The following is a 26,135-nucleotide window of genomic DNA, read 5'->3' as shown; positions in this document are numbered from 1 at the left end:
GGATTTCAAGCCAGATATGGGGATTACAATTAAAGTTGTCTTTGACTCGGTGAGCAGTTCCTATGTTACATAAGAACATAAATAGGAGCCAGAGCAGGCCATTCGGCCTTTCGAGCCTGCTCCGCCATTCAGTAAGATTATGGCTGATCTTCTACCTCAACTGCACGTTCTGCACTTTCCCCATAATCTCTTGATTCCCTTAGTATCAGTGTTATGTCAGGCTTGTGAGGACGATAGCATGTTAGCCTGGGCATTATGTCAAATCAGACGTTGGTAACACAGTTGATTTTGCAGTGAATAACTCTTCCTACCCAGGACTCCAGAAAATGTCTTTAAGGTACTGATAACTTCCTGGTTTTAGCACGCAGTTAATTAACTTATCGACTCATTGGAAAGTTCAGTGAGGGTTTTGTTCAAATGCAAATACATCTCAGCTTTGTTATACTGGGTTGTCATGAATTGGGAAGTTGTTGAAAGTGGAGGTATGTTACATAAATCTGTGTGTTGCTGTGACTTTTTTTAAACCTAGAAAGCAAATGAAAATCATTCTTGAAGAATGAAATATGGAAAAATGGGAATAAAAACAAAAAATGCTGGAAATACTCAGCCGGTCAGGCAGCATCTGTGGAGAGAGAAACAGTTAATGTTTCAGGTTGTTGACCTTTTGTCAAAACTGGCAAAAATTAAAGATGTAACAGGGTTTAAACAGGGAAAGGGGAGAAAAGAACAAAAGGGAAGGTCTGAGAGGGTGGAAGGCAGGAGAGATTACATGACAATAGGGGTGATGGGACAAGTAAAGAAAAAGTGGGAGGAGCAGTGGTTATGATCTGAAATTGTTGATCTCCATGTTGAGTCCAGAAGATTAGAAAGTGCCTATCGAAAGATGAGGTGCTGTTCCTCAAGCTTCCAGTTGAGCTTTATTGGAGCAGTTAGGAGACCAAGGACAGAGAGATTAGAGTGCGAATGGAACGGAGAATTAAAATGGCATCTCGAAACTCCGGGTCATGCTTGCGGACTGAACGGAGGTGTTCAATAAAGCCATCACCCAATCTCCATTTGGTCTCCCCAATGTAGCGGAGACCTCATCGTGAGCAATGAATACAGTGTACTAAATTGAAAGAAGTACAAGTAAATTGCTGTTTTAGCTGGAAAGAGGGTTTGCGGCCCTGGACAGTGGTAAGGGAGGAGGTGAAAGGGCAGGTGTTGTATCTCCTGCGCTTGCACGGGAAGGTGCTGTGGGAAGGGGAAGGGGAGTGGGTGCTGGGGGTGATTCAAAAGTACAGTACCTTCGGAATGCTGGGAGGGGAAGATTTGTTTGCTGGTGGGGTTGAAGATGAGGACATGGGGAACCCTATCGTGGTTCTGGGAGGGGAAGGGAGAGAACAGAAGTGCGGAAATGGAATGGAGATGGTCGAGGGCCCTGTGAACCATGGTGGAGGGGAATCTCAGTTGAGAAAAAAGTAAGGCATATTGAAAGCACTGGTGTGCAAGGTGACATAATCAGAACAGATGCAACGGCGACGAAGAAACTTGGAAAATGAAAGAGTCCTTACAAGGAAGAGAGGTGGGAGAAAGTTTAATCGAGGTAGCTCTGGGAGTCAGAGGACTTCTAGTAGATGGGAGCTGATACCATATTACCCGAGTGATGCATCAGGCATTTTACATTTTTATCATGGTAAATTTTCCTCTCCAACAGTAGAAGGGTTGTTTGATTTCTTTGCTTTAACCTTGATTGTTATATTTTTGGAATTGCTTCTGAAGTAAAAGTGAATGCATTGGCTGCATCAATCGTGCAAAAGAATGTTGCACCTGATTTAGTATTAAGCTTGAATCAAGATAACTAAGTATCAGTTTAAAAACAGGCAAAATAAAAGTTTGGAAAATTTAAAGTTAGTTATTTTTCCTCTAATCTAGTTGAGTTAAAGGTTCAGTAAAGTTAGTCAAATTGCAATGTGGTGAATAACATTACCTGTGGAGAGCTTAATTAAGGGTGATTTCAATGGTGTAAATAGGTGGGTTGGCAATAGTCTAAGTGATTATTTTCATGATTTGTTCTGTTCAACATTTTCCTTGACAGGTTGAATATAAGTTGGGCTTTCAGGTGGACAACCCAGCAGCCATGGACATGCCTCAGGCCAATATCTCTGTACAAGGGGAGGTTCCACGCGAAGTATCAGGTGAGGGTAAGAATCATCAATTGACAGATTTTAATCCATTTGAAGTAACAGAGAGTAGGCTAGATTTTCTGATACAACTGTTTACACCCAATCTTTCCAGGCTAGCTCATTTGCATAACTTCAGTTGCAGATTTGGATTGGAAGCAGAACATAGTGTAAGTGAAATTTAAAGACAGAGAAAAATTAAAGTCCAGAATAAGGGGACAAAAATGTTGGATGCCTTGGAAAGGCTCAGAAGGATTCCCAACATATGAGAGGCCTTGGCCATGGTTGATGGGATTTTTTTTAGAACATAAGAAATAGGAGCAGGAGTCAGCCATTAGCCCCACGAGCCTGCTCTGCCATTCAATAAGATCACGGCTGATCTGATCATGGACTCAGCTCCACTGCTCTGCCCGCTCCCCATAACCCTTTACTCCTTTATCACTCAAAAATCTGTCTATCTCCACTTTAAATATATTCAGTGACCCAGCCTCCACAGCTCTCCGGGGCAGAGAATTCCACAGATTTACAAATGTCTCCTCATCTCAGTTTTAAATGGGTGGCCCCATATTCTAAGACTGTGTTTCCTAGTTTTAGTTTGCCCTATGAGTGGAAATATCCTCCCTGCATCCACCTTGTCGAGCCCTCTCATTATCTTATACGTTTCAATAAGAAGGCAGAAATGAAAAGAAAGGAGCTGGAGGTGCAGGCAAATGGCCGAGTTACCACAGCATCAAAGTCTTGGTTTGGTGAAGTGGAATGGTGTCGAAAGAGGTCGTTGCAGGGCATGTGACCACCTGTGCCACTCTGCACACCATCCCTTAGGTTAGCATTGGAGTGTGCTTGTAAGAAGGTGCAACCAAGTTCCATGCCACAGCTGATGGTTGATATGACAGGTAGATATGACAGGTCTCTCATGGTAGTTACAGGTGTCCTGATCACAGGTGGCATAGCTCTGGATCTAACCCTGGCTCTCTGTTGACCTGCACCCTGAAAAGCCAGTTCCCAATGGTCAATGTCAAGTAGGTGCGACAATGCCCATAAACATGCTTGGTGGCATCTTGGCAGGATATGCTGCTTGTTGTTCACCCTGGCAAGCCCTCTTAAGATGTGCCATTGATGGCATGTCATACTGTGACTAGGGTACTTCAACATTAAGTTTAGCCAGTCATTCACACATCTTGGTGATGCCTTTGGGTCTGCTGTCGCAACTACCTTTGGGAAGAGGGCTTTCCTCGAGCATTTCCTCGAGCACTAAAGCGAGGTTTGGCCAGCTCTGTCTGCAGGTGCAGCTGTGTCCTGATAGGTGAGCACAGAGCACAACTCATGTAGCCTGAGCGGCCTGGTATCCCTCTGTAGGTCCTCTTCTCTTCTACATAATGTGCCAATGCAAGGGATTTCTACTTGTGCCAGTAACAATGTTGAGGCAAATAAAATGAACAATTGGCATGAGAACCTATGAGTCAGCAGCAAAAAATGGAAACAGTGATCAAAAAATGACTGAGATTGCTGGCCATGGATGGTTTTGAAAAACAAGAATGAGAATTTTAAAATGTCCTTGCCAATATAGGTCAGCGTGCACAGGGTTGATGGACTTGGTGCAAGTTAGGATACGGGCAGCAGAGATCTGGATGAGCACAATTTATGGAGGGTGGGAGGCCGGCCAGGAGATCATTGGAATAGTTGAGTCCAGAGGTAACAAAGGCATGGATGGAGGTTTCGGCAACAGATGAGCTGAGGCAGGGGCAGAAATGGGCAATGTTACGGACTTGATGGAGAGTATATGGGGCCAGAAGCTCCGCTCGGATCAAATAGGACGCCCAACCTTAAGCAGTGAACACAGGGTGATGGAGTTTGTGGTGGACCTGAAAACAGTGGCTTTGGTTTGTCAAATTGCAGTTTCTCGTGCAGTGGTTTTAATCTTAGGACTTCCACACTATGTCAAATCACAGCACCTCTATGATAGCACTACAAAAGACAGGAGTACCCACCCCAGTTCTACTAAATCCCAGGACTCTCCACCTACTAAAGCCTATGCTCTTCCCCCCCACCCCCCCCACCCTCTGCCCCCACCCAGTGCAGCTAAATTGCAAGGTTTAATTAAGAGGGGGGAGGATAGAGTACGAGAAGAAGTTTGCTGGGAACATAAAAACTGACTGTAAAAGCATCTATAGATATGTGAAGAGAAAAAGATTAGTGAAGACAAACGTAGGTCCCTTGCAGTCGGATTCAGGTGAATTTATAATGGGGAACAAAGAAATGGCAGACCAATTGAACAAATACTTTGAATCTGTCTTCACGAAGGAAGACACAAATAACCTTCTGGAAGTACTCGGGGACCGAGGGTCTAGTGAGAAGGGGGAACTGAAGGATATCCTTATTAGGCGGGAAATTGTGTTAGGGAAATTGATGGGATTGCAAGCCGATAAATTCCCAGGGCCTGATAGTCTGCATCCCAGAGTACTTCAAGAAGTGGCCCTAGAAATAGTGGATGCATTGGTGATCATTTTCCAACAGTCAAGCGACTCTGGATCAGTTCCTATGGACTGGAGGGTAGCTAATGTAACACCACTTTTTAAAAAGGGAGGAAGAGGGAAAGCGGGTAATTACCGGTTAGCCAAATATCAGTAGTGGGGAAAATGTTGGAATCAATTATTAAGGATGAAATAGCAGCTTATTTGGAAAGCAGTGACAGGATCGGTCTCAGTCAGCATGGATTTATGAAGGGGAAATCATACTTGACAAATCCTCTTGAATTTTTTTGAGGATGTAACTAGTAGAGTGGACAAAGGAAAACCAGTGGATGTGGTGTATATGGACTTGCAAAAGGCTTTTGACAAGGTCCCACACAAGAGATTGGTGTGCAAAATCAAAGCACATAGTATTGGGGTTAATATACTGACGTGGATAGAGAACTGGTTGGCAGACAGGAAGCAGAGAGTCGGGATAAACGGGTCCTTTTCAGAATGGCAGGCAGTGACTAGTGGAGTGCCGCAGGGCTCAGTGCTGGGACCCCAGCTCTTTACAAGATGCATCAATGATTTGGATGAAGGAATTGAATGTAATATCTCCAAGTTTGCAGATGACACTAAACTGGGTGGCGGTGTGAACTGTAAGGAGGACGCTAGGAGGCTGCAGGGTGACTTGGACAGATTAGGGGAGTGGGCAAATACATGGCAGATGCAGTATAATGTGGATAAATGTGGGGTTATCCACTTTGGGGGCAAAAACACGAAGACGGAATATTATCTGAATGACGGCAAATTAGGAAAAGAGGAGGTGCAATGAAACCTGGGTGTCATAGTTCATCAGTCATTGAAAGTTGGCATACAGGTACAGCAGGCGGTGAAGAAGGCAAATGGTATGTCGGCCTCCATAGCTAGGGGATTTGAGTATAGGAGCAGGGAGGTCTTGCTGCACTTGTACAGGGCCTTGGTGAGGCCTCACCTGGAATATTGTGTTCAGTTTTGGTCTCCTAATCTGAGGAAGGACATTCTTGCTATTGAGGGAGTGCAGCGAAGTTTCACCAGATTGATTCCTGGAATGGCAGGACTGACATATGAGGAGAGACTGGATCAATTGGGCTTGTATCCACTGGAGTTCAGAAGAATGAGGGGGAATCTCATAGAAATATATAAGATTCTGACGCGACGTGACACGTTAGATGTGGGTAGAATGTTCCCAATGTTGGGGAAGTCCAGAACCAGGGGTCACAGTCTAAGGATAAGGGGTAGGCCATTTAGGACCGAGATGAGGAGAAACTTCTTTACTCAGAGAGTTGTTAACCTGTGGAATTCCCTGCCGCAGAGAGTTGTTGATGCCAGTTCATTGGATATATTCAAGAGGGAGTTAGATATGGCCCTTACGGCTAAAGGGATCAAGGGGTATGGAGAGAAAGCAGGAAAGGGGTGCTGAGGGAATGATCAGCCATGATCTTATTGAATGGTGGTGCAGGCTTGAAGGGACAAAAGGCCTACTCCTGCACCTAGTTTCTATGTTTCCATGTACCTAACTCCAACTGGTACATCTTGCACTTTGAAATGGAAAAGGATCAAAAAATTAATCACGTAGACAAATGCATATATAAAAAATATGAAAGCCCATTTATTTGCATTTTTCACAAATATAAATTCGACCGCATAAAATCTTGATCAGTGAAGAGGAAAGTCTATTCCCTGGTATCTTTTACTTGGATCCTTGTACAAGGGCTACATGTTAATATTTGTTCACTTTGTTAAAGGAAGTAAGCATGCAGTAGAACAGTAAACTACAGGCTAGTTAGGAAGTTTGTTCATGCTTGTATTTTTGCTACAAATGTTGCATCTTGAGTGGCATGCTCACCGCTTGTATTTGCTTGTCAATTCTTAGCTCTTCTACCCAGGCGTTACTACCCCTGTATATTGATATGTGCAAGAGTAAGAAGTTGCGTCGCTAAACATGTAATAATAGAAAAATGCTCCTTACAAAAAAAACTTGCAATGTTTTCTCAATTTAATCGAAGTCGGTAGAATGTGGACTGTTACGATTTGGTGTCTTTGTTACCCCATTACTCTTGAATTTTCAGCTGAGGTATCTTAGATCATAGTCCGAGGCGACTCCTAACTATTTGTGCCTTTCAGATTGTCTTCTCTAGCCTTACTATTTAAGAGAAAAGAGAAAACCCTGGACTGTCAATTATGTTTAAGCTACTGGAATTATGTTTCTGCCTCAACAAAATCTATCTCCAGTCCTTGATAAGCAATTGTGAATCTAAATGCTAGCCTGTACCTCTACAAACAACTTTTTACATACAGCTCTAATTCTCATCTCCTTGGGAACTGTTGTAACTAGATAAAAGTTAACCTGTCTTTCAATTTAGTTCCTCTACATTCCTATGACTTTTGTCTCTCTAGATTTGGATCAAAGACCATTATAAATTCATAATTGGCAGCTATTCTATTCATAACTGAACTAATGGGGAAGTCTGTATATATTTGAAAATTACATTTTAGATTTTCTCGAGCCTTTTGCTAGGCAGACTTTAACAATAAACTTCACAATGTTCCACATTACAGGAAAGATGTAATTGCACTAGAGAGGGTACAGAGAAGATTTACCAGGGTGTTGCTTGGACTGGAGAATTTTAGCTATGAGTGAAGATTGGATAGGCTGGGGTTGTTTTCTTTGGAACAGAGGAGGCTGAGGTGTATAAAATTATGAGGGGCCTGGATAGAGTGGATAGGAAGGACCTACTTCTCTTAGCAGAGTGGTCATCAACTAGCGGGCATAATTTTAAAGTAATTGGTAGGACGTTCAGAGGGAATTTGAGGGGAAATTACTTCACCCAGAGGGTGGTGGGGGTCTGGAACTCACTGCCTGAAAGGGTGGGAGAGGCAGAAACCCTCACCATATTTAAAAAGTGCTTAAATGTGCACTTGAAGTGCCGTAACCTACAGGGCCATGGACCAAGAGCTGGAAAGTGGGATTAGACTGAATAGCTCTTTGTCAGCTGGCGCGGACATGATGGGCCGAAATGGCCTCCTTCCTTGCTGTAAATTTCTATGATTTTATGGTTCTATTATTGTCTTTTGCAGTATTTAGAGTGGACCTCTTATGCACAGGAAAACTTGATTCAGAGGTCACCATGGAAATGCAGCTTAACCTGACCATTAACTCTTCAAAGAACATCACAGTCCTGAACTTCAAAAGGAGGAAAATGTGCTACAAAAGTAAGGAACATTACATACAAGTGTTTTTGTGTGTTTTACTCGCCATCCCAACAATTAATGATACATGAGTACAGTCTATTATGGTGAAGCAAAACATTTGACACTGAAGCAAGGTGAACCTACCGTTATTTGTGGGGAATCTGATGTTTTTGCCTGGATTTGTAATTGAATTTCCTTTTCTCATTGTTTCTCTTGCTGGATTACAGTTCCACAGGCCCCAACATTGATGTCTGGTAAGGCCCGCCCATTTTTCGCTGATCCCCAGGCGGCACCTACCTTTTTGGAGCCCGTCAGGAGCCATTTTCGGCGAGGTTGTGCGGGAGTCGGCGGGCGGCAGCGGGTAGCAGGTGCAGGCCTCTCGAATCTTGAGAACTTCGGAGGCCCTGCAACACGTATGCGCGAGATTTGTTTTTTTTTTGTAGTCTTTTCACCCACCTGACGTCAGATTGGCCGCATTCGAGGCTCAAGGGACATTCGCGCATGCGCTTAAAGGCACAGCACTCTCTTGCACCTGCGAGTTGGAGAGGGGAGAGTGCTCTAAGTTGAGAGCCATAAAGTATTTAGCAGCATTCCTTTAATCATTGAGGATGAGTTGGAAAAAAGCTTCAATGAAGACTATCTAAACCAGACCCAGAGCTCCCTGGTTTAATGAGGAGGAATTGGAGGAACTATTATCGGTGATGGAGTACAGATATAAAGACCTCACCCATCATGGTCGGGGAAAGCCTCCACCACTCCAATGCAGACACATTTGGAAGGAGATTGGTGAGGCCGTGTCCTCAACGGGCAACATTGTGCGGGATAGGGACCAATGCAGGAAACGTTGGAACGATTTGGTGGCGTCAGCAAGAGTGAGTACCAATTTACTGCAGCCCTCCTGTCCATCTCCATAAAGGTTCTGTGCCAGATTGTGAGTGTGTGGGGGCTAAAGGCTGCAATGTTTCTTTGTGCAGAAGAAAAATACATCCAAGGCACCCAGCCTAAGTGCCAAGGAAGGGGGCCCAGCAGAGGTGATAGAATTAAGCAGGCTGGAGGAGCGTGACCGCTGCCGTGCAACCACAAAGGGTGATGCAGATCCCGTGCTACAGCATGGTAAGGTTATACTAATCTGCAGTCTGAGCCACGCTCATGGCATGAAAGGTCATACAACGGTAAGGTAATCGTGGTTTTACACACACTTTGTCGGCCATTATTGGTGTGCCCATGTAGAGATGGAACTCCTTGCTGGCACAATGTGAGATGACACGGCTCACATGTCAGCTTGACCAGTTCCACCTGCCCCCCGCAGACTGAAATGTTGTCCTCTACTTGCAGATGATGAGTCGGACAGCACTGATCAATGCACAACATCCACCTCTGGCATTCAAAGGAGCCGTCAGACCCTAACGCCCAAGACAGTGGTTCCTTCATCCACCCCCCCCCCCCCCAACCCATATCCACCGCTCCCAACTCCGCCACCCGGAGGAGGAGGGCCCGTGTTTGAGCCCCTTGAGCTCGAGGAGCTGGAAGAGGATGATAGTAGCCTCCTGCCATGTGTGCCAACTGTCCTCAGAACCTTTGCGTCGGGCTCTGAGTTCATGGGGTTTGAAACGGACTCCACACGAGAAAGCTCTTTGAAGCGCAGAGGCCGTGGCGCCAAGGCAACCAAGGTGCCTGAACCCACCAGCTGAGGGTGCAGGAAAGCTCTCTGCTATTCAGGAGATGGTCCAGCTATCAGCGACGTGCGTGCAGGTAGGTCATGATATGCTCCAGACCATGGCTGGGATAGCTGGCAGCATCGCCACCTTCACTCAGCACCATGATGACAGGATGGGCCGGCTCATTGGTGTGTTGGGGCACACAACCGAGTCTGTTGAAGTGATGAAGCAAGAGATGGCTTCTGGGCGCATAGTGCAAGCCCCCGACCCCACCCTCGCAGACAGGCAGACAGATCCGGAGGAGCAGGAGATCCCGGCACCTTTGGTCACACCCCCTACCTTCTCGCCAAGACGCACATGTCTGCAGAGATCCCGCTGCCCTCCTGCACAACCTCGTCAACAGTGGCAGTGAGGGGCAGGGGAGCGGGACGACTTGGTGAAAAAGAGGTGCATGGGCCTTGCTTCAAGGCGGCGGGGGGTGGGGGGGAGAAGAGAGGTGTTGGCAGATAGAGGGGTGTGTATTGGTGGTAGAAATGTTCCTAAATGTTATGTCAACTTTGTAATTGTGCACTTGTAAATACAGTCACATTGTTCACCCTCTCCTGGTCAGTGTCTCATTTTGACGTCATGAGTGGTGCCTTGTGAGAAACACACATCTATCCCTCAAGTAATCAGCTTTATCACGAATATTTTGCCATCCACATATGACAGCACTGTATAATGGGTCTTGTCATCAGGCCATCGCAACACGACAAGGAAGGGTGACCAATGCAGGAAGGCTGCCATTCAGTGACACTCACTTGAGCTACTTGCAGGGCAGACCTTAAGGCTTGCACTTCAACCCTCTTTTTCCATCACCAAACATGACGGAGTGCCATTCCTGATATGACATGTTAATCAGTTACATTGTATTCCATTAAATGTATTTTCCCATCTTCCTCATGTAATGCTCTTCTGAGCAGCGATGTGCCATATCTTGACATCCTCTAACTTTCGCATATTCACCCTGACATAATCCCATACCATTTGTGCAATCACAATATGTCCTGCATTAAATGCTCTCAAAACTCTTGGAGGGCATTTCCATTGAGCCTTTACCATCTTTCGCTACTCATTGCTGCTTCCTCTACCACACCTTCCCTTCAACGGAGTCATTTGGAGAAACAGATCTGTACTCTTTCTGTGAGGGTTGAGGTCCATCACATTACTCTATGTGCTGTGAGGTTTATTCAATCTGTCAGATTTATTACATCTCTCAGAATAGAGTTATGTCCATGACCACAACAAAACACGCTGATTACAGGTATTTTGTGATTAAGCAGAACAGATTTTATTAAGTAGTTTCATTGCAGTACAAAGAAATAAAACTTAACAAGGCGATAGTGACAATCTATTCGTTGAACCCTCAACGGTAGGCCACTGAGTCACCACTGCGCTTGTCTCTTGCTGTGTTCTGTTGACAGTAGTCCTTCCTCAGATTCTTCTGTATTAGCGCTGTCCCCAAAGTCGAATAGCTGTAACTTTATACCCTTTCTCTCCCATACAAATGCCGTGAGAGTCTGCAGCTGTCTCAGGCTTACAATAGATCATTCTAAGTCTGTGCCTCTGACCTTCTATATTATCCCTAATTCTTTGAGAACTCGTACAATGACTGTGTCACAGAATTCATTAATGAGCTTGGCTTTACAAAATATGGCATACTGCATACTTTTCTGTTATAGAGCATTATTTGGCCTTGGCTATTGTGATTTTAAATGAAGGTGTTTCAGCAAGGTTTAAAAAAAATGGTTACCATAAGCTTGCACACATTTTAGTCGCTTTTATCAGATACCACTTAAACAAAAGCATCATCAATAAAATAAAACAACATCCAGCAAAGTTTTTCCTAACAGTGCCACTGATAATGCTGCAGCATGTGCACGATATCCGGGATGTGCAACGCTGCAGCAATCTGAGCCATTCTCCCTGCCGCCCGACTCCCAGCCAGGTCACACCTGCTTTTTGCCAGCGGTCCTTCTGGCAGGTCCATCTCAGTCTATCATCCTTGAGGAAAATGCTGGATTTCCATCCTCCGGCATGGGCAGGCGGCAGGACGTGACGCTGGTGCAACCTCCGTGACCAATCTCCCGCCGGGCGGAGCGTGGACGGCAGATGGGCAGTTCCGGAGGAATGGGCCATAAAAACTACATTTCTGGAGGAACCTTGGCGACTGTGGACGCAACTTCCACCAATTTCGGCCCCACAGTCCCTGAATGACCTCCAGTCCTTTGCCCAAATAGTTATCGTGTGGTGTTTGATGGAGTGTTGGTATTTGACTCTGTGGGCTTGATAGCTGAGCCCGACCATGTCCTTGCCCAACATCTACATGTAAGTGCTGGATAATGGTATGGTACCCGGGCTGATCTTCCCTTCCAGACCAATTGTGGCACCTCTACTCTCCGATTAAAGATCAAACATTTAATCACTACTCAACAAAATAGAGATGCTACCCTGACCCGAGTGTGATGCATTTAAATAATTAATGGGTCAACTGCATTTTACACAATAATTAGTTTCAAGTGTGTACATTCGCTGGTTTCACTCCTGTGAAATAATAATTGCAACAACAAAAAGATTCACTGAAACATATATTAAAAAAATGTTTCTGCCTCATTTCACATAGGGCTCGTTATTAAATATCACAATGGGCTAGTTCATTTTATACCGAGCTTAATTGAATAAAATTGTATAAACTAAAGGAAATGAAAAACCTAAAATACGATTGTTGCGCGCAATGGTTTAGTTAATATACTGGGAATGTGGCAAATTTCATATCCATGGGCTTCATGGGATTAAAGGGGCAGTGGCTGTCTGGAAACAAAATTGGCTAAGGGATAGAAAGTAGAGTGTTGTGGCAAACAGTTGTTTTTCAGACTGGAGGGAAGTATACACTGATGTCTCCCAGGGGTTGGTATTAGGACTACTGCTCTTTTTGATCTGTACTTGGGTATACAGGGTATAATTTCAAGCTTTGCAGGTGATACAAAACTCAGCAATGTAGGTAACAGTGAGGGGGATAGTCGCAGACTTCAGGAGGACATAGACAGGTGACATGCGCAGACACACTTGGCAGATGAAATTTAACGCAGAGCTATATGAAATGATTCATTTTGGTAGGAAGAATGAGGAGAGGTAATATAAACTAAATGGCACATTTTTAAAGGAGGTTCAGGAGCACAGGGACCTGGGGGTGTACGTACACGTCTTTCAAGCTGGCAGAACAAATTGAGAAGGCCATTTTTAAAAAAAATGTCATGGGATCCTTGGCTTTACGAATAGAGGCATAGAGTGCAAAAAATCAACAACATTATACTAAACCTTCATAAAACACCGGTTTGGCCCCTGCTGGAGTATTGTGACTAATTCTGGGCACCACACTTTAGGAAGGCTGTCACGGCCTTGGAGAGGATGCAGAGGAGATTTACTGAAATAGTACCAGGGGTACTGGACTTCAGTTAGGTGGAGCGATTAGAGAAATTGGGATTATTCTCTTTGGAGCACAGAAGATTAAGTGGCGATTTAATAGAGCTGTTCAAAATTATGAAGGGTTTTGATAGAGTAGGTAAGTTTCCAGTGGCGGAAGGGTTGGTAACCAGAGGACACAGATTTAAGGTAATTGGCAAAGAACCAGAGACGACATGAGGAAAATATTTATCATGCAGTGAGCTGATATGATCTAGAGTGTACTGCCTGAAAGGGTGATGAAAGCAGATTCACTATAACTTTGAAAAGAGAATTGGATAAATGCTTGAAGGGTTATGGGGAAGCAGCAGGAGAGCGGGACTAATTGGATAGCTCTTTCAAAGAGCTGACAAAGGCATGGTGGGCTGTGTAGCCTCCATCTGTGCTGTATCATTCTATGTACTGCCCCCGATTATCAAGATCCATGACGAGGCCTTGGACAAGGTGGACCACTTTCCATACCTTGGGATCCTACTGTCAACAAGGGCAGACGTCGATGACCAAGTCCAACATCGCCTTCAGTGTGCCAGTGCAGCCTTCGGTCGCCTGAGGAAGTAAGTGTTTGAAGACCAGGATGTCAAACTCGCCACTAAGCTCATGGTCTACAGAGCAGTATTAATACCCGCCCTCCTGTATGCTTCAGAGACAGGTACCTCAAAGCACTGGAGAAGTACCAAAAAATGCTGCCTCCGCAAAATACTGCAAATCCATTGGCAGGAAAGGCGCACCAATGTCGATGTTCTCGCTCAGGCCAACATCCCCAGCATCGAAGCATTGACCACGCTCGATCAACTCCGATGGATGGGCCACATTGCATTGTCTGCATGCCTGATACCAGGCACCCGATACTAGACTCCCAAAACAAGCACTCTATTTCGAGCTCCGATATGGTAAGTGAGCCCCAGGTGGGCAGAGGAAATGTTCAAGGACACCCTCAAAGCCTCCTTGAAAACGTGCAGCATCCCCACTGACACCTAGGAATCCCTGGCCCAAGGTCGTTCCAAGTGGAGGAGAAGCATCCAGGAAGGCGCTGAACACCTCGAGTCTCTTCGCCGGGAACATGCGGAAGCCAAGCGCAAACAGTGGAAGAAGCCCACAACAACCTAAACACTCCACTCACCCACCCCTTCAACCACCGTCTGCCCCACCTGTGACAGAGACTGTAGATCCTACATTGGTCTCATCAGTCACCTGAGAACTCGTATTAGTGTGGAAGCAAGTCATCCTCGACTCCGGGGGACTGCCTAAGAAGAAGAAGACGACGACGAAGAATCATTCTATGAGTTGGAGGTTGTCTGCATATTTTGGAGGCTGTGGATTATGTCACAGCCATGCGTTAATGCTGTTTTGTAGTTGTATTCATTTTTCCTTCACCACCAAAATCTGACTGTGTGGGATTATGCAACAGTGTGAAATTTACTCTAATGGTGCAATTTATGACCAGAAAAAATAATCCAAATGAAAAAGTGACGTCAGAATGTGCAGAGACCACGCCATTGTATAAATGTCGACGACAATAATTAGCAATTCTTAATCCAAATCCATGAAACCGTACAAAATTTAATTATTTTTTGAATCTGTCCAATGTCTTAACAGCAAACCCAAACCTATTAATACAAGTTCATTCAGCTTCTCTCTGGCACCTTGATATAAACCATTAATGTGAAATAAATGCTAACATGTGCTCTTTGCCAATTAATGTTTTCCTGCCAAAAACAGTTGGACTATTTATTTAACTTTATATTCCCTTTTGCCTTCCCATAATCTGCTTTGTGATGAAACTGCCTTGGCCAAGTTGAAGAGCTGAAAACCCTTCTTGATTAAGCTCTATGGTCAACTGCTCAGAGATGAGAAAGAGTACAGTATCAGGAAACGTCGACCTTTGATGATTTGTTTTTTTCCTGTGGGCAAGCACTTGGACTTCGCACTGGCCACCTCCAGAATAGCATAATCAAGATGGAGAACACGTCACGTGGGAAATAAATAGCACAGATTTTTCTCCGATGCAGTAGAGTTCCTGGGTACTGCTTCACTCTGTAACTCCACTCCTTTTTAGGCAAAAATCGATTTGTTGCGATTAGTAGAGTGAATAATATCAGTGCTTGGAAGTAGGGCATGTTTCCAGTTTGGGTAACTTGTATTAAGTAATGCCAGGCCAGGAAGTGTATGACTGGATGCAGAATGACACACTCCACTCTGTAGCTATATAGTGTCCTAATGACAATCGCAAGAGAACATCCTCAACTGCACCAGTGTCAATTAAAACCACATTGTGACAGTTTTGTTCTGTGAACCCAATCCTACTGTTGACTGGATTGAGGCTAACTACACAGTTCACATAGGACTCTTAAAATCAGTTCCTGTAATATAGTGAAATATTCCAAGGCGTTTCACAGGAATTTGACACCGAACTACATAAGGAGATATTAGGACTGATGACCTAAAAGACATTGGTGCGTCTATCCTCCCAGGGTATCTGCAGGATCTTGCGGAGGCAGCGCTGGTGGTAGAGGCAGCTGAACAGATTGTCACCAAGATTGGAACCAAGAAGTCCATCAACTTGCTGGATGTGAGGGTGGAGGAAGCAGGAGAGTGGGGTTTAAGAAGTCGGTTTTGTAGTGGAGAAAAGAAGCCGGGGGTTATCTTTGCATTCCAGGATGATCCTGGAATAGTGAGCAGTTTTGGCAGAGGAGAGCAGGACCAGATAGTGCGTTATGTGGTCCAGCCAGATCTGGCAATTAATGGCTAAACCAGTTGTTCACCATATCTGTTCAAGCCTGCGCCCTTGGATTTAAGGGCATGGAGATGAGGGCTGTACCAAGGGATACAACAATGGTGATACTGCTATTCCCGTTTACACCTTCTATACCCATCTTTTGTTCCTTCATTTGTCCCATGACCATCTCCTTTTGCCTTGCATAATCATTCCTGTTGTCTTTTTAATCTCCTGCCTTCCACACAGATCTTTCCCTTTCCTCCACCCCCTTCCCTTTGCCCTGTCTCTGCAATTGCTTAAAACCTGTTATATGTCTAACTTGCTTCAGTTCTGACGAACGGTCATTGACCTGAAATGGTAATGTTGTTTTTCTCTCCACAGATGCTGCCTGACCTGCTGAGTATTTCCAGCATTTTCTGTTTTTATTTTAGATTTCCAGCATCCGCAGTATTTTGCTTTCGATACAAGGAAGTGATCAGAAATGGCCTTATCTGTGATTGACACGATGGGAGTAGCGAGGCCACATGAGATGGCAAGATCAAGGGGGGGGGTGGCCATGAATATGGCTAGGAGTTTATATGGAGCTAGCGATTTAAGGGACGATAGAAGGGTAGTGAACTTGGATGAGAGAAAGCATGATGAGTTGAGATGGAGGTGAAATCACCAGGGAGGAGAAGTCACTCAGTTCAGAGGTTGAAGGGGGAAAGCAGTGATGATATCTTGGTGAGAAATTTGGGTGGGCAGTCGAGAATAAGGATTTTAAATGAGAGGTGAAAGGGGTGGAACAACAATAATAACAACTACTTTTATTTATATATAGCGCCTTTTAATGTAGCAAAATGTCCCAAGGCACTTCACCGCAGTGTTCTAAGACAAAGCAGATACATTAGATACCGAGCCACAAAGAAGAAATTACGGCAGATGACCAAAGAGGTAGGTTTTAAGGAGCGTCTTAAAAGAGGAAAGAGAGGTAGAGAAGCGGAGATGTTTAGGGAGGGAGTTCCAGAGCTTAGGCCCCAAGCAGCTGAAAGTGAAATGCTCAAAGGAGGAGAAGGTCCCAGAGGAGTAGGGGGACAGACCAAGGTGTGATTTGGTGCCGAGAGCCACACCGCCACCATGGTGGTCTGGGCGTGACAAGTGGTGAATGGTATGACCAGGCGGGAAGGCTTTATTTAGGGGGAAGGTTTTATCACCCCTCAGCCAGCTTACCGTCAAATCCATGACGTCGATGCAATCATCGACAATAAGCTCACGGATGGCAAGGGCTTTGTTCACCAGTGAACGGACATTCTGGAGGGAGATGCGGAGAGGGACATGATAGCTGAGCCGCTGACATAGTCCACAGGGTCAGCATTGAAAGGGGCGAGTGGGACGGGAAGGAGGTAGGAAAGATGAACCCCCAGCGGGGGTGCTGAGCGGTAAGGTAGACAAGAGAATAGGATGGGGCAGTTGGAGTTTCTGCACGTAAGTGGGCAGCGATGAGTGTCTTAATAGGTTTTTCGGAGGATGCCACGAGAGGCCCAGAAAGAACCTATAGGCTTATCTAAGAGGGACTCAAGCTTGGGGTGGTTGTAGCAGAATAGGAAGGTCGAGGAGTGCTGAAGGGTTTGGGTAGGGATTTGGGAAGGCAGAGTACCTGAGAGTGGAGCAATAAAAGGAGGTATGATGACAGGAGAGGCGGGTGGGTTCTCAGATGAATAGACAAAAAATTGGAAATAGAAGTGATGGCCTTTGGTCTGGAGCGGCAGCCAAAATGCGCATGCGAAAGGACACGGAAACCCAAGTTACATAGGCCTGGTTATGTAGTAAGATTATAATGAAGGGCAGAGAGTACAATTGCAACAAAGATAATGATGAATTTTAAAAAGCAGTGATCACGCCACAATTGCAGTACAGGACTATCGTACTGCATGGATTCACTAGGATGATGCCAGGAATGGGAAGCTGTAGCTATGAGGAGATACTGGGGTATTTTCACTAGAGCAGAGAAATGTAAGAGAAGATTTAATAGAACGATTAAAATTATGACGATTTCTGATGCTGCCTGTTTTAGAGGAGTTAGTGATGTGGGGCGATAAATTTTAAATGATCACTTGGAGAGTGAGGAGAGGGGTTAGGAGAAATGTCTTCATGCAGAGGGTTCTAGGAATATGAGATTCTTTGCCATGGAGTAGTTGAGGCAGTGACCATTGGTTTTATGGGAACATTGGATCAATATTTGAAGCAGAGAAAAACACAGTGGAATTAAGCTTGGATTATGTCAGTAAACTACCAGCAGAGACATGGTGGGCTGAATGGCTATAAACCTCTGGTTCTACCTGCTCACTTTTCTTCGAAAAAGCATTGTTGTCAAATTGTGAAAAAACAATTCTTTCCAGGTGGAATTTGTTTAGATGTGGTGTTTCAGCAGTGTGTACTTCAATATGTATTTATCAGTTCAGTAGCTTTAATAAAAGAAAGACTTGCATTTATATACAACCACCAGATGTCTCAAAGTGCTTTGCAGCCAATGAAGTATTTTTGGAGTGCAGTCACTGTTGTAATGTGGGAAACATTTACTTGGAGACTTTCAGATATTGCAGAACAACTACAAATTGTAACCAATGAAATGTTCTTCATATCTCATTCAGGAGGCAAAATATAGATGCATCAGTACAAATAGCTGCTCATGTTTTAAAAGATCATAAATTATAGATTTTGTTTAAATCTCTCTAGAACCTGAGCAGGAAGAGAAAACTCCCATTTACCCAGGCAAAAACAGCAGCAAAGATGGACGGACCACATGTAAGTAATGATTTTGGGGGAAGGTTCGCTGCTGTCGGAAATATAGGGACACAAACTGACGAATATACATTTCCCTACAACAATTGAAAATTACATATTTCCTTCCTGTAGTCTACCCACTCTACAAACTTCTTCAATGTTATTTGAAGAAAATACTTCACATGGTTGATTTAAGAGAAGCAGTGCTGCTGTAAAGATGCCACCTCTAATTTCACAGAATGTGACTTTTATGCTATGGGGAAACAGACAAAATTGTTTTAGTTAATGTTAGCGCGAATGTTTTCCTGAAAGAATCACTCGACACTGGGTCGGTTCCAACGCCAAAACGGCCTTTATTATGCCGGCGGGGAGAGAGCCTCTGGTCCAACTCCAGGCACTCCACTCCACCGAACAAAGAAATTCATCGATATTTATATGTTTTACAATAGTTCATTGCAGTTACTCAGCCCACTTCGGCTGGACACAATCCAGTCATAATGATTATAGATTATATATAGGTTTAAATGGGCCAATAGAATTAACCCTGGTACATCAGGGGACTGCATGATCAGTTTGTGACAGTTGTGGGCTGATCCCTATCCATGAGATGCTCTCCAGGCCCCCTTAACTTCATTGCTCATGGGTTCTGCCGGTGCCTAGCTCCTTATCTCTATGGTTGCTAGGCACCCTATATGGGGGTCACTGACTTGAGGACATTCCGTATTAGGTACCGCAGTGTTGTATATACTATCTTGTCTCAAGCTGTTGATTCAAGACATTCCTGAGACAAGGCTCTGCAGGTTCAGTGCTCAGTCAGCAGCTTTAGCTAACTTGGGTAACCGAGCCCCCATCATGCTTTGCTAAGCCCCCTGGCAGCCATTTTATATTTGGCTAACATTTTAAACATACATATATACATATATATTTATATATCCAGCAGGTGCCTTTGCCTTCCTACAACAATCCCCCTTTTCGGTAAGGGACTACTCGGAGTTCCCTTTAACCGACACTTTGTTCTGTTAACGTGTGCCTACCCACTCCTTTTTAATGGGTATTTGAGCACCGCCCGGTATTCCCTGCCCCAGCATGCTGGCCAGTCACGTGGTTTTGGGAGTTCCGGTTGCTTATATCAAATTTAATAAAGGTCAAATCCTCCTGTCCTTCTGTTAGACAGGCCCTTCTAATCTCCCGGGACTTAGCTCGGTTTCTTCGTCGTGTGTGTTGCTTACACAATTGACAAGCCATGACGCCCCATGTTACCGCTCGGACCAGTTGTACCCCGACCAGTACGTGTGAGATTATTCGAATCCAGGGGTGGATGTTCACATTCATTCCCCAGTCCCAAACCTTCCTCCACCAACTCGGGTCTCGTTACACTATGGCAGTATCCTCTTCCAGTACTTTGATTTTAGTTTGCAATTGGTGGTAGAGCTTTACGGATTGTCCCACTCTGAGCCTCAGTTCCCTTAACACCTCGGCTATATGTGGGATGGGGACCTGGTCTGGTTCGTCATACTCCTGTAAGTGATCATGGAGTTGGTCGGTTACGTTAATGGTTTCGGTATGTCGACGTTTAACCTGGGTGATGTGGGCTTGCCCAATCGTAACGGGTCATAGTCGGGTAAAACAAAAGTTTGGCTGTGGGATCAGGCACTGTAGGTCATTGTACTGGTATGAACGTTCTGTGGTAGAGATGCAGTTCTTTCCCTTCCCTCCGTAGCCTGCCCTAACGAAGTGAGCGTGTGCGGGCACTATTTCTAGTACGCACCCGCCGGTTCGGTTAAACCCACACTCGTCTAATTCCCCTCGGCCCACCGGATGAGGACACACGGTAATCTTCCCCATTTGCTTGTATCCTGATAGGGAAATCCCGGTGAGTGTATCATTTCGGCGGACAGCGGATGTTGTGGTCAGATAGTAATGGAAAGAGGCGTTGTCCCGTATTACCCCGATATTCTCCAGCTGGTACAGTGGAAATGGTCCCGAATCTGGGGTGGCTATCGGGATCATCAGAACTATTTCTATCCAGTATTCTTACCCATTTGGCAATCGGGGATCGCTGGTTACACTCTGGTCAGTACCTTCAGAGTACAGTTGTCCAGCGTCCCCTTCTGGCTGGCCAACTGAGCTACATGCGAGCTGTCTATCCAATCGGGTACCTCCCCCCTTTGGATCTGGTCGAGGTTGTGTCGTATCTGTCCCACCATCCATAGGCCGTAAGCGTGACAGAGTTGCCCCTGTCTAGACTTTCCGGTATCCTGTTTCTCTCTGTCAATGAGGCGATTAATGGTTTTTGCGTGTACTTCCAGGACTGTGATGCCGTCCAATTGGATTTCTGCACCCTCATTCCCAAGTTCGGCCTGATCTTCCTGATTCCACTCTACCCATTCTAATAGTCCCTTCATCACCCCTCTGAGCTGTTCCACCCTTTCATTTAGTCCTTGTATGTCCAGTGAGTTTACCACGGAGGTTCCGGTATTAAAGCCAGTAGCGACATCATTAACTATTCCTCTCTTAGTTCTATGAGCTGGCTCCTGTCCTCGGAATCTACTGGCACCCATGACATCGGCATTCTGCTGCATTACTACTTTACTCAACACTTTATACATATTTCTTGCCTGCTCTGTACAATATTCCGGCATTCATATGCCTGAGACATTGATCAGGACAGGCACAATTTCATGTTTGACATTATCATATAATAGTTAATCCTCGTTGAACAATACAATCCCATTTTCTGGTCCCTTAGTAGTTATTGGGCATGGCAATTCCTCAGGCTGTGTGGTGGTTCTTATGGGGCGCAGTGTCGGAGGGGGTGAGAAGCATACATACAGTGATATTGCGGCAGCCTCTACCTCCTCGTAGTATCCACACAGCCCCACCCCCTTTTTGTGGGTGACTAATGGTTGTGGTTGGGCAGGGGGTGCACAAATTATCCCAAATACATTTATCGAGCCCCCTGGCCTCCCTTCGCCCAATGCAACTGCTCCTTGTACCCGTGGAGCATTGCACGCATACTTTGTCCTTATTCAGGTTCACTTGCAGCCATACATTAAAATAAGTCCTGTCCTTGCTCCAGTCCTTGGCTGCTGGATGCACATTCCATCCGTTAAATTAAACAAGACTCCATAGTTCATGTAGTTGTTTATTTCCTGAGTGCGCTGCAATCCATTGGTATCATCCAGTGTTTGCGTGGGTCTTAAGTTTCCCAATATTATGAGTTGAATCAGTCGTCGCGGTCCCATCTCGGTGAGTTTTATCTGCAATTTTAAACAGACAGCCTGGTCATCACCAGGTGTTAGGTTCTGATCTACTTGTGTCGCAGTCACTCTGTGGAATCGGAGGTAAGGATTAGGTTATCCATATTCTTTATAGTCGTACCATCTCTATCACTTCATGTCCCTGTCTGGGCTGCCGTCGGTTTTGTATTTGAGCCTGCTGTGCTCGAGCCTGCACGATGACCCATCTAAATATTATCCAAACTCCAATCAAGACCAATGCCACCACTATTCCTCCAAACATCCCTGTCTGCTTTACTGTTAGGTTGGGTTTGTGGACTACACCTACCCTCTGGAGTACATTGGCTCGATTGCCATAGGTGATGGTGCTATGGCTGCACACTGCACTATCCGTCTGGTTCCGTTTTTAAAAATCTCTTCCAGCCTGTTTATCTTAACTTTTAATTCTTGACCAGCTAGTTCTGTTTTATTTTTATTCTGACTATCCCACCATTTCCTCTGTCTGTCAGGTGAATCTTCTTTATTTTAGTAAGAAATTCAAATTAGTAAGGTCTAGTGTAAAATAGCTGTCAATGGAAAGGGTTAACTCCTTTACAGGTTTGTAAGAAGGCCAGATGTCATCATGTGACTTTGCGTAATCATCCAAATCTTTGTGCCTTCAAAACTTGCTTAGAAATTAGGAATCCGTTAAAACAGCAGAAATCATTAGTAAAGTGGTCATCTTCTCATCGGGAAAGACAGCATTTTAGATTAAACTCCAAATTTTCTAAACTTCTAATTCAAGTACTTGCCAAAGATTTTTTTTTTAAATGAGAGACTGAAATCCAATTTTCACACAAGCTGTATACGTTCCAACATTTCGTTTTTTTTAACGGTTCCGTTCACTGTGCAAATCTTGTGTTTTATTTCTCTCTCTGCTGAATTCGCATAGCTTAGATCTTTTCTCCTCGTTATTTTCAAAACCCTCCTGCTTGTTTAGACTGTTCGGGACTTTTCTTGATAAACACCGTCTATTCTGGAAATCTTTTCAAACTGCAGTGAAACTTTCTCGTAATTTAAAATCATTATCAATGTAGAGTGTCTTTTACCTCTTCCAATTTTTTTTTCCTTTTCCCAATTGAACCAATATCTTTTTCACAGCAAACATCAACTAGTATTTAGTAAGTTATGTCTTTTTCCATCGCAAACACTTTTTTTATCAGCACTTATTTAGTACGTTACATCTTTTTTCAAACCTTTTAGTCTGATTTTTTTTTTTAAAGAGATCAGATTTAACTTTTTGTTTTAAATGTATCGCATTTTGTTGTGCCTTTTCTTAACCAGTGGTGCTTGAAACCTCACAACAAAATTAATTCTTCACTGTTCTCATCCTAATTTCTGCTCCCCTTTTGTAGAATTTATATTTATTGTTGAATTACAAAATGTCAAATATGGTAATACTGTTTTTTTTTGCCTAACTTCTGTTTTAGAAGCTGATCAAAAACTTTAATCTTTTGCTCTCTAACTTCAATTTTGTGATACAGTATCTCATAAATTAAATTTTTTTTTAAGCTTTAGCTTCTGACGCAGAAAAATCTCTTTACTGAGCTAGAAGCTTTCGCGTCAAGGTTTTACACAAAGGAAAAATGGGGGCGTACTTCCCCAGCTTGCAGCCTCGACACACCCACATAGGCTTCTTTTTTTTTAAAGGCATTACAGTTTCCCTTCTCTGCTCTTTATCTTATTCCTAGACAGACATTCACAAAAGTCTCTTTTCATTCAACAATGTTTATTGTTTAGCTGGCTCTATTCTTGGATCCATACTTCACTTAAGATAATCACTATCAGGTTTTTTTTAAATTTCTTACATATTGATTTACTTCCTCTGTTAATTTTACATGGGCTCGCAGTATCAAGACCACAGCCTTTTCATCTTTAGCTTTCTTTTCCTTCTCCCACCATTCCCGCTGATTTGCTGGCGGGTCCTGGGGGTCCCATCCTGACTTAATCATCTTCTCAATTAGTTTCTTTTGTTTTTCCGCCAGGTGGTGGGTAAGGGACCCGTCTGGTCCCCACTCGAGGTTATTTGCTTTATTGGCCATTCCTGGGTAGGACTAGAACCGTTAGGAATCTACTCTCAGGTCCGCTTTCTACTTAGCGTAACTTGTAGTAGACCGTCTCCTGGTTACTGTCGGGTCACAAGTTCTGCTGTTACACAAACTTATACAATTCTTAAAACGCGTTTAAGCAATTCCCGCAGTGCTCTACGCCTCCTTAACGACTACCTACCACTGTTTTGTCTGTCGGTCTGACCCTGTTCACAGGTTTGGTTTCCGTTGGTCGCTGTGCACCGCCTGGTCTCCGGGGTATATTTTCAAATCACACTACTGGGTCCGGGAGATGTCGCTCGGTATCACAAGTGTGTTCCCTACGCCGACTTAGTTCCTGGCCGTCACGTGGGACAAAAGTCCTCTTAATTCAAGCTCAGGCTAGGCGTTTGAGATATTAGACCGTCTCCTCGTGTCGATCAACCGGTTTCCACCTCCCACACCCTTTGTAATTAAAAATTTTTTATACTCACCCGGGTTTTTCCAAGGGCGCCCAGCGACTCCGGGAAATCCTGTTCGTGATGCCACTGTTAGCGCGAATGTTTTCCTGGAAGAATCACTTGACACTCTGGGTCAGTTCCAACGCCAAAACGGCCTTTATTACGCCGGCGGGAGAGAGCCTCTGGTCCAACTCCAGGCACTCCACTCCACCGAACAAAGAAATTCATCGATATTTATATGTTTTACAATAGTTCATTACAGTTACTCAGCCCACTTCGGCTGGATACAATCCAATCATAATGATTATAGATTACATATAGCTTTAAATGGGCCAATAGAATTAACCCTGGTACATCAAGGGGCTGCATGATCAGTTTGTGACAGTTGGGGGCTGATCCGTAACCGTGAGATGCTCTCCAGGCCCCCTTAACTTCGTTGCTCATGGGTTCTGCCGGTGCCTAGCTCCTTACCTCTATGGTTGCTCGGCACCCTATATGGGGGTCACTGACTTGAGGACATTCCGTACTAGGTACCGCAGTGTTCTATATACTATCTTGTCTCAAGCTGTTGATTCAAGACATCCCTGAGACCAGGCTCTGCAGGTTCAGTGTTCAGTCAGCAGCTTTAGCTAACTTGGGTAAGCCCCCTGGCAGTCGTTTTATATTTGGCTAACATTTTAAACATACATACATACATATATATTTATATATCCAGCAGGTGCCTTTGCCTTCCTACAACGGTTAAGAAAAAATTTTCTGAACATGGAAGCAGGAATTATTAGCATTAAAAGCTACATCAATTATTTAGCTAAATTGGTGTCTTATGGAGGGGGTGGGGGGAGGTGTCTGCTTCCGACTGTGTAGGGATAAGGCCTGCCTTTTCAAATTAGCAGTAGAAACTTTGTTTTGTCAGGCGCGCTTATTTTTAGCAAATTGTGTCCATGTCTGAAAACAGTAATAGAAGCTCATTTGATATTTAGGCCATATATATGTAATCTTTACTTTCACAACAAGAGACTTAAAATCAATGAGTAATGGAAGTGTCCAAAACAAAAGACTTTTATTATCCACTGTATTGTAAATATATTTTACAGTTATAACTGTACCACTGCCATTTTACTCTGCTGAATGCATGTTGTGAAGGGCTCCCTCCCTAAAAGATGCACAGTCTTTACCACACCTCCAACTAAAGGCCTGAGTTTCGGGCCGCGCCTAAAACGGCGCAGCCCGGACCTGGACGCCCGTTTTTCGCGCCAGAAAGCGCGCCTAAAAAAACTTACCTATTCTCCGGCTCCCTGCAGGTCCTCTGGAGCTGGGCGTGGCGCAGCATGAGCTGTAGGGGGCGGAGCCCGGTCCCTGCGCTGAAAACAGTGCCGGGACCTCTGCACATGCGCGCGACCCAGGCGCCCAAAACTGTGGGAGGGGCCCGAAGCATGCAGCTCCTAGCTCTGGCCGAATTGCCTCACTGGGGCTGCGTGAATAAGGCCCCTCCTTCTGACCCGACCCGACCCCCCCCCACTCCTGGACCTCGGCGACTCTCCCCCCCTCCGGACCTCGGCGACTCTCTCCCCCTCCACGACACCTCCGCAACTCTCTTCTGCCCCCCCCCCCGACCTCCGCGATTATTCTTCCCCCCCCCCCCCCCCCCCCCCGCCCGAGACCCGACGCCAACTACCTGTAAATCCAGCCCGAGGTCTTGGGGCCCGGCTGTTCAGCCTCCTTCTCTCCCTCCTTCCCCCTCTCCTTCCCTCCCACCCCCCCTCTCATTCCCTCCCCCCCTCTCTCCTTCCCTCCCCCCTCCTTCCCTCCTCCCTCCCTCCTTCCTCCCCCTCCCTCCTTCCCTCCCCCCTCCCTCCCTCCTGCCCTCCCTCCCTCCTGCCCTCCC

General features: G+C 45.0%; 1 protein-coding gene across 1 annotated transcript in view; it reads left to right on the top strand.

Annotated features, from left to right (window-relative positions):
* The window catches only part of ryk (receptor like tyrosine kinase), a 316,752-nt gene that overhangs the window by 120,380 nt on the left and 170,237 nt on the right, over positions 1–26,135 (top strand). Inside the window, exons 3-5 of the mRNA XM_070884019.1 lie at positions 2,078–2,177; positions 7,733–7,867; positions 18,437–18,505. Of these exons, the coding sequence (XP_070740120.1) occupies positions 2,078–2,177; positions 7,733–7,867; positions 18,437–18,505 (304 nt within the window). The remainder of the gene's footprint in view (positions 1–2,077; positions 2,178–7,732; positions 7,868–18,436; positions 18,506–26,135) is intronic.

Source organism: Pristiophorus japonicus, chromosome 6, assembly GCF_044704955.1.
Source record: "Pristiophorus japonicus isolate sPriJap1 chromosome 6, sPriJap1.hap1, whole genome shotgun sequence".
In the NCBI taxonomy this organism is placed as follows: Eukaryota; Metazoa; Chordata; class Chondrichthyes; family Pristiophoridae; genus Pristiophorus; species Pristiophorus japonicus.
The sequence above is the reverse complement of the archived record's forward strand: the minus strand, read 5'-3'. Positions and strand labels throughout refer to the sequence as shown.